Here is a 15642-nt window from a genome sequence, read left to right as displayed (position 1 = left end):
AATTTATAATGTACACTATAGGTGATTACGGGAAATTGAAAGCTCACATAACATCCTTGGGTGGGCTTTGCGAATACGAATTGGACGATGAGAACTGTCTATCGTATTTCTTCTTCATGACTGCTGAGCAAGTGAATTTGGCCGGTCACTTTTGTGACGTAATTGGTTTTGACGGGACGTACAAAACTAATAACAAGAACGTCCATTTATATCAAGTCGTTGCCATGGATATGAATTTTAAGGCAATACCCATGTGCATTGCCTTTTAAGTCGCGAAACGTCGGCCTTGATTTCTCGATTCCTCTTCTTTTTCCAACGGTGTACCAACAGTCGACAACTGGTAGGCATTGTGACCGATGATTCACCTGCAATTGCTGCTGCTATTACGCAGGTGTATCCGGATGCACACCATATTCTGTGTCGCGTACACCTTGTTCGGAATGTGATAAAGAGGGTAAGTGTTTCGTTCATTAACATTAACCCAGTAACCGTTATTGTAGAGGGTGCGATCAGAAATTGTACAACTGTTCTTTCGCCTCATGTTCACTCGAACGGTTGAAAGGTAAATCAAAATCTACATAACATGATTTTGTAGTTTTAACAACGTACTTTCGTTAATCGAAATGTCGGACGGAACATTTGGCAGATACGTCAGAGACCACCTTCTACCACGGAAACACAAATGGTCCACTGCTTTTCGACCGCCATCCACTCTCTTTGAACTGAATAATACGAACTTCGTCGAGACCAGCCACCGATTCTTGAAGATGTATCACCTTAATCGAAAAACACCGGTTCTCAGATCCATTTTCAATGTGCTGCTTCGTACTGGATATTGGATGGAAGCAAGATTACATAAATATTCAATGGATTGTCGGGGAAAGCCGGTATTGGTGAGGAGCCGGAAGTACGTCGACTTCAGGAACGACTGACACCAGTTGCCTGTCAACTACTGAAGCGACACCGCATTCCTATAACGCAGTCTGCGTTAATCAGGCGAATGTCAGAGGAACAATGCAGTTCACTTCATGACTTCATAGTTCACGGTAGACTACCAACAACGCCAGTAAACTTACATGGAGAACAGCATTCGTACACCCTTTCAAGAACCTCGACTAACGTAGCAGTGCCGTTTATACAACGAGGAACTGTTGATTTGGATGAAACGCTCAGTAACGATGAGGAGGAAGTAATTTCTATTAACTCGGAAGAGTTAACTGAACGGGACATCGAAAATGAAGAAGAGCATGACGAGAATCGACTCTGCGACATCTGTAATCTTGCGCAGCCTCCGTGTGAAACCGGTGATGCGGTTGGTTGGGTTTTCTGTAGATGTGAAGCAATGTTTCATACCTTCTGTGCCTACGACCCATCGCCGAACGTACGAGCAGTGCACTGTCCTATCTGTGGCGCCATTACAAACTAATAGTGATGACGTTCGACCGCGAGAACGAGTAAAGGCCCTTTTCAGGGCCACCCACAATTTGATTTCCATTATTTTTTATCTACTACTTTTCCGCCGCAAAGGTCAAGTGATTAAGCACTTATTAATGTCTCATGAATTTAGATATCCCTTAGAGATTAATAGTGGAAAAGCGATTATCGTTCATGTATTCGTAAACTTGTTTCTAACGTTTATTAGATATAAAGGTTAAGAAAACTTAGACAAGATTTTGTCATCTAATGAAGACTAATCTAGTAATTTTATATTGAAAATAATGTGATTAGCGTTCATGTTTTAGTAACACATTTGTAAACTATCTAATAAAAGTACATTTTGAGTACATTTTAATAGGAATATTTTAAAATAGTGAAAATCGTAATTTTGTCGTTAGGTCAATAAACTTATGATGACATTTATTAGTGAATGTAATAAGATAATTACAAAGATGAATGTGATTAAAGCTCATAGAGAAGTAAACGAAATTGAGAAAATTAACTTATTTAGGAATAAAATAATGACATTTGAAAACAAGTTGAAACCATCATCATTGAAATGATGATGGTGATAAAAGGTCATACAGTAAGTGTAAAAGAAATAAGAATATTATCCGTTTCATAGATACACAAAACAAGAACTTCATATTCTTGTTTTATATTAAAATTTCCTGAAACCAGAACTATGCGTACGTAAGAAGTACGTCTGATCGTAAACTAAGCCTCCATAGTTATTCATAACTACTGATTATATCACCGTATTCATTTGCACACCTCATCAACTATTTATGACTGGTACAATCTCGTTGTACCAGTTAAATATTCCCTTAAAATATTCAAAAATCAAAAATAATTTAGGAAACAATCGTTTTCCTTAACTTCATCATCACACTATACAGTTATTAGTCCATAATTTTATTATTTTATAAAGTCCAAAAATAAGGCATGACATTTATGAATTTGACAATGTAATGTGTTAACAATGGTTAACGTTTACATCTGTAACGATATATATATTTACAAATTAAAAAGGTCATTCACTAAAGGTCGGGATGATTTGCAGTAAAGTGTTCAGTCACAATAAGTGACTAAGCATTATAGGAAAATTGAAAATGCAAAAAATTTTGTGTCAATGAAATACATAGTACAAGAATTGAATCTTGTCAATTGACATAATAATAATAATAATGATAATAATAATAATAATAATCGAAATCATAAGGAAAATAAATAATAATAGCATTGTAAATGTTCATTGATACAGTTGACCTTACTCATATTTATACGTTTAAAGTCGATAAATATTTGTTGAGTCAGTCAGACGACGTAGGCTTGTTCATTTACACTTCATGAAACTGATATTTCAAATGCTTGTCAAAAATGGTTACATTCATAATGTCTAGATAATTCAGGTTTCATATTACGGCGGTTAACAATATTCACACATGACTGATTAAACAAACTAGTTTTTATTACGACCAAAAATTAATTTTAAAATAAAGAACTACAAATAATTTACAAGTGAACACAATAAGCCGTTTCAATGGACTTTTACAATTTAACCACATTTAAATCTAACGTTGTCTAATTCTCATTATGAATGAACATTTACAAAATAATCCTTTACTAAATATTAAGTGTCTTTTTCGGAAAATTTATTACTACTTTCATATACTGTCAAAGTCAGTTCATTAAATGATCGTCTACGGTTGGTTCACCTGAATTATACATATTGCAACCAGTAATTTATCATGATGATTTATTGATATGTTGATTTCTTTTTCCCATTAACACACCGTGTGTTACAAAAAACCTATGCACACACTTTGGTGATAATTTGTTTATTAATTTGGTATTAAATATTTGACTACCGACCTCATTCAGTAATCACTATTATCAAATATTCAAACCGGTTTTCAGTTGCTTTTTCCCAAAAACTTTCTTTTACTGAGATACATATAATTATTCGTGTTAAGATAACTAACGACTTCAATTCAAGGTATACTTGATCGGAAAACAAAAATTGATCCCAATACACATTCACTAACAGTAGGATTGCATGGTAATGCAATTAAGTTGGTGTCTTTTTCTTCAAAAGTCTAAATTTTTTCAAGACTAAGATTACACAAAAAAATTATTCATTATCATTAAATTTCAAATGTAAAAAATGAAAATTCTGGTATCCAATCACAGCTCCAGATGCGATTTCGATTTCAACTAATCAGATTACAAAGATGAACAGTTTACGACCAATCACAAAATTATTAAAGGTGACAAAATGTTTGTTCATTATCACTTGAGCACACACTTGCAAAACAAGTCCACCAATCAATGATACCTAAATTTTTCATTCACACCCCACAATTTTTTTAAAAGGGGTGGTAGGGAATCATATAGGCCGGTTACTTAATGTCAACCGGTATATTTGAAGTATATGATTCGCATAGTGGAATCTGGTTGACATTTTGCCCACGGCAATTAAGATTCCCTACCACCCATTTCTAAAAAAAGTATGGTGTCAAAGAAAAATTTAGCGACCGGTGATTGGTGTACTTGTTTTGCAGGTGTGTGCTCAAGTGATAATGAACAAACATTTTGTTACCTTTAATAATTTTGTGATTGGTCGTAAACTGTTCATCTTTGCAATGTGATTAGTTGAAATTGAAATCGTATCTAGAGCTGTGATTGGATGTCAGAATTTTGATTTTTACATTTGAAATTTAACGATAATGAATAAATCTTTTGTGTAATGTAAGTCTTGTAAGATATTTAGACAAAAAACACCAACTTAAGTGCAATCCTACTGTTACTGAATGCGTATTGGGATAAATTTTTGATTTCCGATCAACAATTTTAATGTAACGAGTACTTATATATATCACATAAAAAGAAAGTTTTTGGGAAAAAGCATCTGTAAACCGGTTTGAATATTTGATAATAGTGATTACTGAATGAGGTCGGTAGTCAAATCTTTAATACCAAATTAATAAACAAATTATCACTAAAGTGTGTGCATAGGCTTTTTTGTAACACACGGTGTGTTAATGGGAAAAAGAAATCAACATATCAATAAATCATCATGATAAATTACTGGTTGCAATATGTATAATTCAGGTGAACCAACCGTAGACGATCATTTAATGAACTGACTTTGACAGTATATGAAAGTAGTAATAAATTTTCCGAAAAAGACACTTAATATTTAGTAAAGGATTATTTTGTAAATGTTCATTCATAATGAGAATTAGACAACGTTAGATTTAAATGTGGTTAAATTGTAAAAGTCCATTGAAACGGCTTATTGTGTTCACTTGTAAATTATTTGTAGTTCTTTATTTTAAAATTAATTTTTTGGTCGTAATAAAAACTAGTTTGTTTAATCAGTCATGTGTGAATATTGTTAACCGCCGTAATATGAAACCTGAATTATCTAGACATTATGAATGTAACCATTTTTGACAAGCATTTGAAATATCAGTTTCATGAAGTGTAAATGAACAATCCTACGTCGTCTGACTGACTCAACAAATATTTATCGACTTTAAACGTATAAATATGAGTAAGGTCAACTGTATCAATGAACATTTACAATGCTATTATTATTTATTTTCCTTATGATTTCGATTATTATTATTATTATTATCATTATTATTATTATTATGTCAATTGACAAGATTCAATTCTTGTACTATGTATTTCATTGACACAAAATTTTTTGCATTTTCAATTTTCCTATAATGCTTAGTCACTTATTGTGACTGAACACTTTACTGCAAATCATCCCGACCTTTAGTGAATGACCTTTTTAATTTGTAAATATATATATCGTTACAGATGTAAACGTTAACCATTGTTAACACATTACATTGTCAAATTCATAAATGTCATGCCTTATTTTTGGACTTTATAAAATAATAAAATTATGGACTAATAACTGTATAGTGTGATGATGAAGTTAAGGAAAACGATTGTTTCTAAATTATTTTTGATTTTTGAATATTTTAAGGGAATATTTAACTGGTACAACGAGATTGTACCAGTCATAAATAGTTGATGAGGTGTGCAAATGAATACGGTGATATAATCAGTAGTTATGAATAACTATGGAGGCTTAGTTTACGATCAGACGTACTTCTTACGTACGCATAGTTCTGGTTTCAGGAAATTTTAATATAAAACAAGAATATGAAGTTCTTGTTTTGTGTATCTATGAAACGGATAATATTCTTATTTCTTTTTACACTTACTGTATGACTTTTATCACCATCATCATTTCAATGATGATGGTTTCAACTTGTTTTCAAATGTCATTATTTTATTCCTAAATAAGTTAATTTTCTCAATTTCGTTTACTTCTCTATGAGCTTTAATCACATTCATCTTTGTAATTATCTTATTACATTCACTAATAAATGTCATCATAAGTTTATTGACCTAACGACAAAATTACGATTTTCACTCATTTAAAATATTCCTATTAAAATGTACTCAAAATGTACTTTTATTAGATAGTTTACAAATGTGTTACTAAAACATGAACGCTAATCACATTATTTTCAATATAAAATTACTAGATTAGTCTTCATTAGATGACAAAATCTTGTCTAAGTTTTCTTAACCTTTATATCTAATAAACGTTAGAAACAAGTTTACGAATACATGAACGATAATCGCTTTTCCACTATTAATCTCTAAGGGATATCTAAATTCATGAGACATTAATAAGTGCTTAATCACTTGACCTTTGCGGCGGAAAAGTAGTAGATAAAAAATAATGGAAATCAAATTGTGGGTGGCCCTGAAAAGGGCCTTTACTCGTTCTCGCGGTCGAACGTCATCACTATTAGTTTGTAATGGCGCCACAGATAGGACAGTGCACTGCTCGTACGTTCGGCGATGGGTCGTAGGCACAGAAGGTATGAAACATTGCTTCACATCTACAGAAAACCCAACCAACCGCATCACCGGTTTCACACGGAGGCTGCGCAAGATTACAGATGTCGCAGAGTCGATTCTCGTCATGCTCTTCTTCATTTTCGATGTCCCGTTCAGTTAACTCTTCCGAGTTAATAGAAATTACTTCCTCCTCATCGTTACTGAGCGTTTCATCCAAATCAACAGTTCCTCGTTGTATAAACGGCACTGCTACGTTAGTCGAGGTTCTTGAAAGGGTGTACGAATGCTGTTCTCCATGTAAGTTTACTGGCGTTGTTGGTAGTCTACCGTGAACTATGAAGTCATGAAGTGAACTGCATTGTTCCTCCGACATTCGCCTGATTAACGCTATCACCGCATTCTTCATGCTTGGCTGACTCAGTTGCATTGGGAAATAATTTTCAACTGCAATATGAGTCAGATAACCATCATAGTGTAACCACCTGTCACAAATTGACTGTACGTTCACTTCGGTGTTACTGTGTATGCAGTAAGCCAATATGTGACGGCATGGTAATCCGTTTTCAATGAAGAATGGACACGAGCACCGGCTAGTGTCGACGTGTACGTAGTACGTCCCCGTGGCGTCCATAGCGGTGAATAAATCTTCCGTCAATGCAGACTGCGTTATAGGAATGCGAAGGTGTCGCTTCAGTAGTTGACAGGCAACTGGTGTCAGTCGTTCCTGAAGTCGACGTACTTCCGGCTCCTCACCAATACCGGCTTTCCCCGACAATCCATTGAATATTTATGTAATCTTGCTTCCATCCAATATCCAGTACGAAGCAGCACATTGAAAATGGATCTGAGAACCGGTGTTTTTCGATTAAGGTGATACATCTTCAAGAATCGGTGGCTGGTCTCGACGAAGTTCGTATTATTCAGTTCAAAGAGAGTGGATGGCGGTCGAAAAGCAGTGGACCATTTGTGTTTCCGTGGTAGAAGGTGGTCTCTGACGTATCTGCCAAATGTTCCGTCCGACATTTCGATTAACGAAAGTACGTTGTTAAAACTACAAAATCATGTTATGTAGATTTTGATTTACCTTTCAACCGTTCGAGTGAACATGAGGCGAAAGAACAGTTGTACAATTTCTGATCGCACCCTCTACAATAACGGTTACTGGGTTAATGTTAATGAACGAAACACTTACCCTCTTTATCACATTCCGAACAAGGTGTACGCGACACAGAATATGGTGTGCATCCGGATACACCTGCGTAATAGCAGCAGCAATTGCAGGTGAATCATCGGTCACAATGCCTACCAGTTGTCGACTGTTGGTACACCGTTGGAAAAAGAAGAGGAATCGAGAAATCAAGGCCGACGTTTCGCGACTTAAAAAGGCAATGCACATGGGTATTGCCTTAAAATTCATATCCATGGCAACGACTTGATATAAATGGACGTTCTTGTTATTAGTTTTGTACGTCCCGTCAAAACCAATTACGTCACAAAAGTGACCGGCCAAATTCACTTGCTCAGCAGTCATGAAGAAGAAATACGATAGACAGTTCTCATCGTCCAATTCGTATTCGCAAAGCCCACCCAAGGATGTTATGTGAGCTTTCAATTTCCCGTAATCACCTATAGTGTACATTATAAATTGGCAAATTCCGTACCAGGAAGGTTCGCGTGTGAGAACACTTTGTACCGCATATTGCAGACATCTTGAGCGGTCAGACATTTCCCATAAGATTGGTAAGCAAAATTCCTGATGTGGAATGCAGCGGTACCGGAAATCAGCAGCGGTCTCACAGTTTCAAACTCCCCATCCGTTAACCTGCGCATCCATGAATTACCCTGGTACCTCAGGGAATTGCACTCGTGATTGTGATGTACATTCCCACGTACAACAGTCCAATAGCCGTCTATAATCTTACAAAACATGAATGCTGGACATTGGGTGTTCATAGAAGCCCTTCATTAAAAAAATTATAAAACAATTTACCAAATTACCTCCTCCGTCTAATACGTTGTGACGAACCGCTAGATCTTATACGCCCATTTCGCCAACACACAAATTTAATGTAGGATTTTTGATCTCTGCCAATATGCGAATCTCTCACTACATAATGACTGTAAGTCGATCTTTCAAAATTTGTGATAGTGGTCTTTAACGCTTCAACCGATGGAAACGCAACCAGAAACAAGGTAGTCAAAAAGACTTCCTCCATTTCCGTTACGTGAGAAACACCAGCGCTCGTACTCGGCACGTTACTCTGCTCCATAATGACGATTGAGATTGTGCTTCGTCGACAAGTACTGATAATTTATAACAATTTTCAAGACATAACTAACCAATTAAATCTAATTTTTGGAACTAGCCATTTCATTGGACGAAACACGGGATGAAAAATATTGTAATTTGGGGTTGGAAAATTTTTTTTAAAAAAAAAATGGCCGGTCGGACAATATTATTCAAATATACCTGGTTTATATACATCACACCATAAAATAGGAAATAACATTTGTTCAATGTCAAGCCGAAATTTAGCTATAAACGTGGGAGACTGTAATTAATAAACAGAGTATAATTTAAGAATAGTAAATTGTATCATAATAGTTTATAGGTCAAAATAAAGCTTATAATAAGAGGAATATGGATATACATAATCCAGTTACTGAATAGTTATACAATAAGAATATATATATAAAGTCTGTTAATAGTTCTCAGAAGTTACCTATAATCTAATCTTTATTAGGATATAACAGTAACATCACAAAAAAATGATTTCTAATAATCCCAAATATCATATTGTGCATGCGAAAATATTCGTATTACAATGTCATTTGAAATTCGCTTAAAATAAATATGTTCAATGAGATTGGTGAGATTGTAATAAATTAAAAGGAAGACAATGGTTAAAAGCATTGAAGCGTTCCAAAATTAGGTACATTGCTCTTGATGAATGAAAACTCAATCTATTATATATCTTCTGATGAATGAGTTACAAGTCATTCATATGTACGTCACTTATTCATCTCTGACAATCTACATGAAGGTGATTTTCTGTATTTCTGGACTTTCTTATGGTTTTGAGACAGAAAATGAAAATTATACGTTTCACTGTAAGGACAACACTAAGCCTATTTATACATGGTGTTATGAAAACAGATAATTAGATCAGAAGGGGGATATTGATATATCTACGCAAACCAGATATAAAACAAAGTTTACTAAACTTACTCTTTAAACAATTTTGGAACAATCGGTTTCAATGGACAGTAAGGTATATCGAGTCGACGAGCTTCCGCTAATTCTATATCACGTTCAGATTGTGTCATACGACAGTGTTTTGGTACTATAGCATCTGCAACTGAATATTCATTATGTCTTTTAATATCATCGAGTGTAAATGAAGAATGATGATTCCAATCAGAAGTTGATGGTTGTTTTTCTTTATTTATCATATGAATAGGAAGATTTAATTTAGCTAATGCTGAGTTACGATTTAATTGTGCTAACATTTTAGTTCGTAAATTTTGAGCAGCAGCCTATAAGAAAGAAAAATGGAATGTTTTTATATAATCAATGTTATTAATGGAAAATACTCTCTTTGTTTAAGTGGACCTGATAAGTTTACTTTACAACTTACAGGAGATAAGTGATCATAAGGTCTTAGAGATTCTAAGTCATAACGTATGTAATTTTAAAACAGTTATATATCACCAGCAAAAGTGATTGATGTCAGCATAACAATAAATGTGTCAAAAGATAACTTCCAAATACGAATATCACTCTTTAACCTTGAAATAAGCTTCTTTCTAATAGAAAATCTAATAAAACGCTTCGCTTGAAAACAAACTTGGAACAAAATGGACACTAAGATATTTTCTATAAATATAATAATGAGAGGAAGAAATAAAGAGATTGAATATTCATAACACTCGAATCCTTTTATAAATAATTCTTTACAACATCAAATGGGATATTAAATAAAAAGATAGAATGATTACTACTTCATTCGATTTTTAAGCATTTTTATATCAATGTATGGATGATCTCAACTGTGTATGCTACACATTTCTATTATTGAGTACTGTCAACGAATTACGATTCACTTCACGTTTATATCTTTACATTTCTTGGAACTAATACATGATATATCAAATAACAGTGCAACAATCTGGAATCTAGGACGCGCGTTTCGTCTTATTTGGGACTCGTCTGCTGGATGTACCTGCATCTCAGAGTTGATGTTCACTCTGGTACTCGAACCCAGTACCGTTCGCTTCCAACTCCATAGCGTTATCCACTTAACTACTGAGTCCTGATAGCCACCTAATTGTGAAATGGGGTGAATTTTAAATTCACTTGGTGTTGTTTTACTTGTATCTTTCCATTGTTATTTAGGACTGTAATTGTGAATTAAGGCTATATCGAAGCAATCTGAACAGGATGTACATATGCCAACATGAGACTGATCAACTGCATTCCTAAATAACAATGGGAAGATACATGTAAAACAACATTAAGTAAATTTAGTGCAACAATTTGTTTCAAGAATGAATTAAGTAAAATGAAAAATCATTAAATATCCTTAGCTTTCAGATAATGTACTCTGTCAACTGAAATAAGTCGCAAATATCCTTATTATTATTATTGTCAAATAATAGGCTAATAACAATAGTAAATATTTTTTTTCCGAATATAAATAACGTTAGTTTTAAATAGTAATAAATTATATACTAGAAAACCTTGTTTGTTTTTTGTTGGAAAAGTATTCAGTTATAAACTCATTTAGGTATTTTGAATTTTTCACAATTCCACATAGTCATATGTATGCAGAAATTAATAAACAATCATCGACATATATATATATATATATATATATATATATATATATATATATGGGTGATATACCCATTGAGACATAATCTAAGAGAGATTGATTCAACGAAGAGTTCTGTTTTTGGTGAATTCATTTTCAAGTCTGTACAATTGCGAAAATATATATTTATTTTTGTAAGTGATAATAATTACAAACAAAGTATTCATTTTCTTGATGTTGAATTGACAAGAAAACATGGTGGAATTTTAAGATAGATTTATCTGCAGGAAAAACCTTGTGGAATGGTCAACTGTTGAGTTTCCACAGCTGGGTTCTCATTAGTCTAAAGAGAAACCTAATCATATCCCACACTACGCAAATACGAAGAATTTGTAGCCCCAAAGGTGATAGATAACGACCTGAGCCTCTTTAATAAAATATTTATCGAAAACGGGTATCCTTCGATATTTATGGACTAGAATATCTGGCTCAAACTACTTCAGGGACAAATAGTCTCAGTGGGAAAGAAAACACTTTACATGATCATCGATTTCAAAGGTGATTTAGTTGCAGACGTACTAAAGAAGTGATTCTTTCAAAAGAACGTTCTTCGCAGCAACTTTACTACACTAATCAATGTTCACAAATTATCATATTCGACCAACGGTATGTGCATATATTAATTTACCTGTTCGATGCGTACTTTACCCAAAATAATTCAAAAAGATTATTCGGCTTGGCCAAAAAGAGATGGAAGCGGCTCAATAATCGAACACCTCGTGAACACAGGTCACTCAGTCAAAGCAGACTCTACGTTCAAAATCATCTACAAGGTAATTAGAACGCTACCAAAGGCAGTTATACTTCATCCACTTAACATTACCGAAGCACTACCTATACATCTGGAAAAACCAGATTTGTTTCCAAAAGAAACTGGTACAACCTCTTCATCTGTCATGGTTTTAATCTCTCGTACTTTACTTTCTTCTTCATACTTTTCTTCCTTCATAGCTATCTGTTTCCCATCTATCTCTTACCCCTAACTGGTTTCCTTTCTGTTTCCATGATCCTCCTGATTACAGTTCATCTCAATTTCAACATTTGATTTTATCATGCTGAGTCTTCATTTTCAAATTATAATTCCCCTATCCATCTTCATGATAAATATTCAAGCCTACAACAACAAAGCTATTATTATTTTTCCTGATAAAAAATAACGTTTTAATGCCTTTGTTTATTCTACCTCACTATTACCATGTTTAATAGAATTTTATAATTACTATGATTGTTGTTATTATCATTTTGAAAAATAAGTATACATTTACGACTGTACAGCTTTGAAAATGAATTTAGCAAAAAGAGAACTCTTCACTGAACCAATCTTTCTTATTTTATATTCATGATATCCCAATGGGTAGGAATTTAACGTCACGAATATATCATTAACTATCTACTCGATGATCAAATTATCAAGTCAAACCTTGATATTAATACCTACAAACGTTTATCGAGTTTCGTTAATCATTTTAATTTATATATGAGTTCATTTTTTGTTTAATATTACTTCTTTATTAACTAGAATTATTTATATTATAACCATTAGGTTGAATGTTTAAACCAATCCTCATGGGATTTTTGATATCGAATCTTTGGATTTTTACGTTTAACCCCGAATATATCAAAGTGGGATCGTTTAATGATTTTTAACCATTTTGTTTTTAATCAGAGAGGGGTCTTGTGGATATTATAGTAATTTGATAGTTGAATTCATGAGTTAATTGAAGCTAGACCACCATGGAAAACCTGGAAGCACTGGATTAGTTGAAGTTAGACATTACCACTGTTAGATGCCGGCCGGTTTGGTGGTTTAGTGGTTAAGCGCTCGCGCGCGAGACCGATATGTCATGGGTTCGAACCTCGCGGGGCGGGATCGTGGATGCGCACTGCTGAGGATTCACATACTAGGACGAAACGGCCGTTCAGTGCTTCCAGGTTTTCCATGGTGGTCTAGCTCCAATCGACTCATGAATTCAACTATTAAATCGTTTTATTTTCTTTTAAATTAAGGCTACAAATCAAGATTGATCAGTTTTATTTTAAATGTTTTTCAGGAGGTCACTTTACAGTCAGAATTCTTTTAGTTATACAATAAAACTGTGAGAATTCAATGTTCATTAATTATAATGTGATATAGGTGAATAATCAAAAGCTGAAATAAGCTGAATGAAAATGAAGAATAAAACCATGGAAAATTTAATCTTAAACTATAGACTTGTTATTGTCTACACTGTTTAATGTGGCAAAAACCGAAATCCACTTTAAGTATACTGGAAATTAAAATTATTTACAAAGTTAAATCAAATGGTTGAGAAAGAATCGATGTTCTGTCATAATGATACTATAGAAATATTGATAGCTTAGGAAGTCAAAAGTAGAAACCCTATCACGTAGAATATCTTTGATATATGAAAAGAATTAATAACACTGATTACGAAATTACTTTACATATGTCTAAATAAATTCATAGATCACCTGTGAAGACATACGAGAGTTTGTAACGGTATTTTAATCGTTCTCTACAAATCCTATAAAGGTGTTGTGCAAATAGTTATTAGTGAAATCTTTTGAGTGCAATAAAACAGTTAACAATTTGTCTAAACGTTACTTTAAAACTTCAAGGCAGAAAAATGCAAAGTAATTTTACCGGTGGTAATGACATTATTCACTACAATGTTTGCTAGCAATAAGAAATCATCACCACAAAATGTGAACAATTTCGATAAATTCCTACAGTGTATTTTTATCAACAGAATTTGAAACACCAGAGATTAACTGATATTTCTTTTTTTATTGAGATCATGAATCAATCAATGTTTGATTATCATTGAAAACCTGGAAGCACTGGATGGCCGTTTTGTCCCATCATGAATCTCCTTAGCAGTGGGCATCCATGACTCCACATGCGGGACCCTGACTCAGAACATTCGGTCTCGCAAGAACGCTTTACCTTTAGACCACTGAGCCAGTCATTTCAGAAGAAATTTAAAATCTGCAAATTTTTTCAAATATCTATCAAATAATGAGTCTAGATATTTAAGCAAATCCACCGGTTAGTACATTCACATACTTTATATGCCAGTAGTAAACGACATTGTTCTTGCTCAACATCATTTAACCAAAGAGTCCATTGATGCAGTAAAAATTGTGTTTCTCTTGATCGACGACTAACTTCTGATTCTAAACTTGTTAATTCATATTGATTCAAACGTTGAGCTGAACGTGTCACATGGACATTTACAAGACGAGCATGTAAATGAACAGGAAGAACCTAAATAAAACCGAAAAAATAAGTACTTAAAGAATCCAATGATGAAACTATATTAAAAGAGTATAATTTGTTAAAATATTGTATGAACAACTAGAAGAATGTAGCTTTTAAAACTACTTAAGAAAATAGCATATTGAAATCTATTACAGTATTATGATTACTCAACTTTCATTACATTTCTCATGTGAAAGCTCCAGATAACCTGCAAAGGAATAGATTTCCAACACGTCAATTTGTTCAAATACTTCATCTTGATTAACCATTTAGTGAAATGATAAATAAACAAACTAATGGTTTAGTTTAAAATAAAGCCTGGAAGAAATCGTTTAGATGCTGACTAAAATCATATTGCATCTGCTCATTATCACAAGATTTGAGAACAACTAAATTCAGATACTCATATACTCTAACTAATAAAATAATAAATTCTTAGTTGATAGTTAAGGGTGCAGTTTGCTTGTTGTTTTTCTTGAAGCATGGTGATTATTTCCCATTTGCGAAGTTTGATATTACCTGAAAAATTGTTTGATGGTAGCAAATTTTGAAGAAGTGGTAAAGCTCATAAAACAAGTAGTTACAAGTTCTAGTGTGAACAGCAGCATCTAAATGCACGCCTATTTTATTGGCCAGTCAAAAATACGACCAAATAGGTGTTATGACTTTCAGTGTTAGATAGAAATCAATAAAATAAGCTCAAAGAACTATAACATATTACAATGTGTTGCAGAACTATTAAATCCCAACTTCAAACAACTTTTTACAATATAAGGAACCAAATTTCGTTTGCTTAGTGAATATGTTGAAACTAAAAATAGCTGGAAATGATGAGATCATGAGAAAGCACAAATCCTACTATCATGAGTGACTATCTTATAAAAGATAACACTCTAGAAGTTTCGAATAAGAAACTATGGCACATAGACCAACCTTGTAGAGAAATACCCTTTGAAAAATTGAGACAACAGGTCCTTATCATGATTTAACTCAGCTAAAATGTTTTGCCTCCATTGTTCTTTATAGACAGCAAAACTTGGCATTCTGCTTTCGTTTGAGCAGATGTTCAATTTCTTTTGTAGATAAATTTCAAGTGATAATTAAATCTTATATAATTAATTCCAGTTTTCCATTGATCTCCAACTACGTTAGTTTAAGGGTATAAAATGACAT

The 15642-nt window shown here is 33.4% G+C and overlaps 1 protein-coding gene across 1 annotated transcript in view; it reads right to left on the bottom strand.

Annotated features, from left to right (window-relative positions):
* Positions 1 to 15642, bottom strand: part of MS3_00004320 (uncharacterized protein) — a 91611-nt gene that overhangs the window by 12038 nt on the left and 63931 nt on the right. The window contains exons 39-40 of the mRNA XM_051212225.1: positions 14275 to 14475; positions 9563 to 9870 (exon numbers count right to left, since the gene is read on the bottom strand). Coding sequence (XP_051073332.1) covers positions 9563 to 9870; positions 14275 to 14475 — 509 coding nt within the window. The remainder of the gene's footprint in view (positions 1 to 9562; positions 9871 to 14274; positions 14476 to 15642) is intronic.

This window comes from Schistosoma haematobium, chromosome 1 (assembly GCF_000699445.3).
Source record: "Schistosoma haematobium chromosome 1, whole genome shotgun sequence".
Taxonomy (NCBI): Eukaryota; Metazoa; Platyhelminthes; class Trematoda; order Strigeidida; family Schistosomatidae; genus Schistosoma; species Schistosoma haematobium.
Note: the sequence above shows the minus strand (reverse complement) of the source record. Positions and strands in the feature narration are given on the sequence as shown.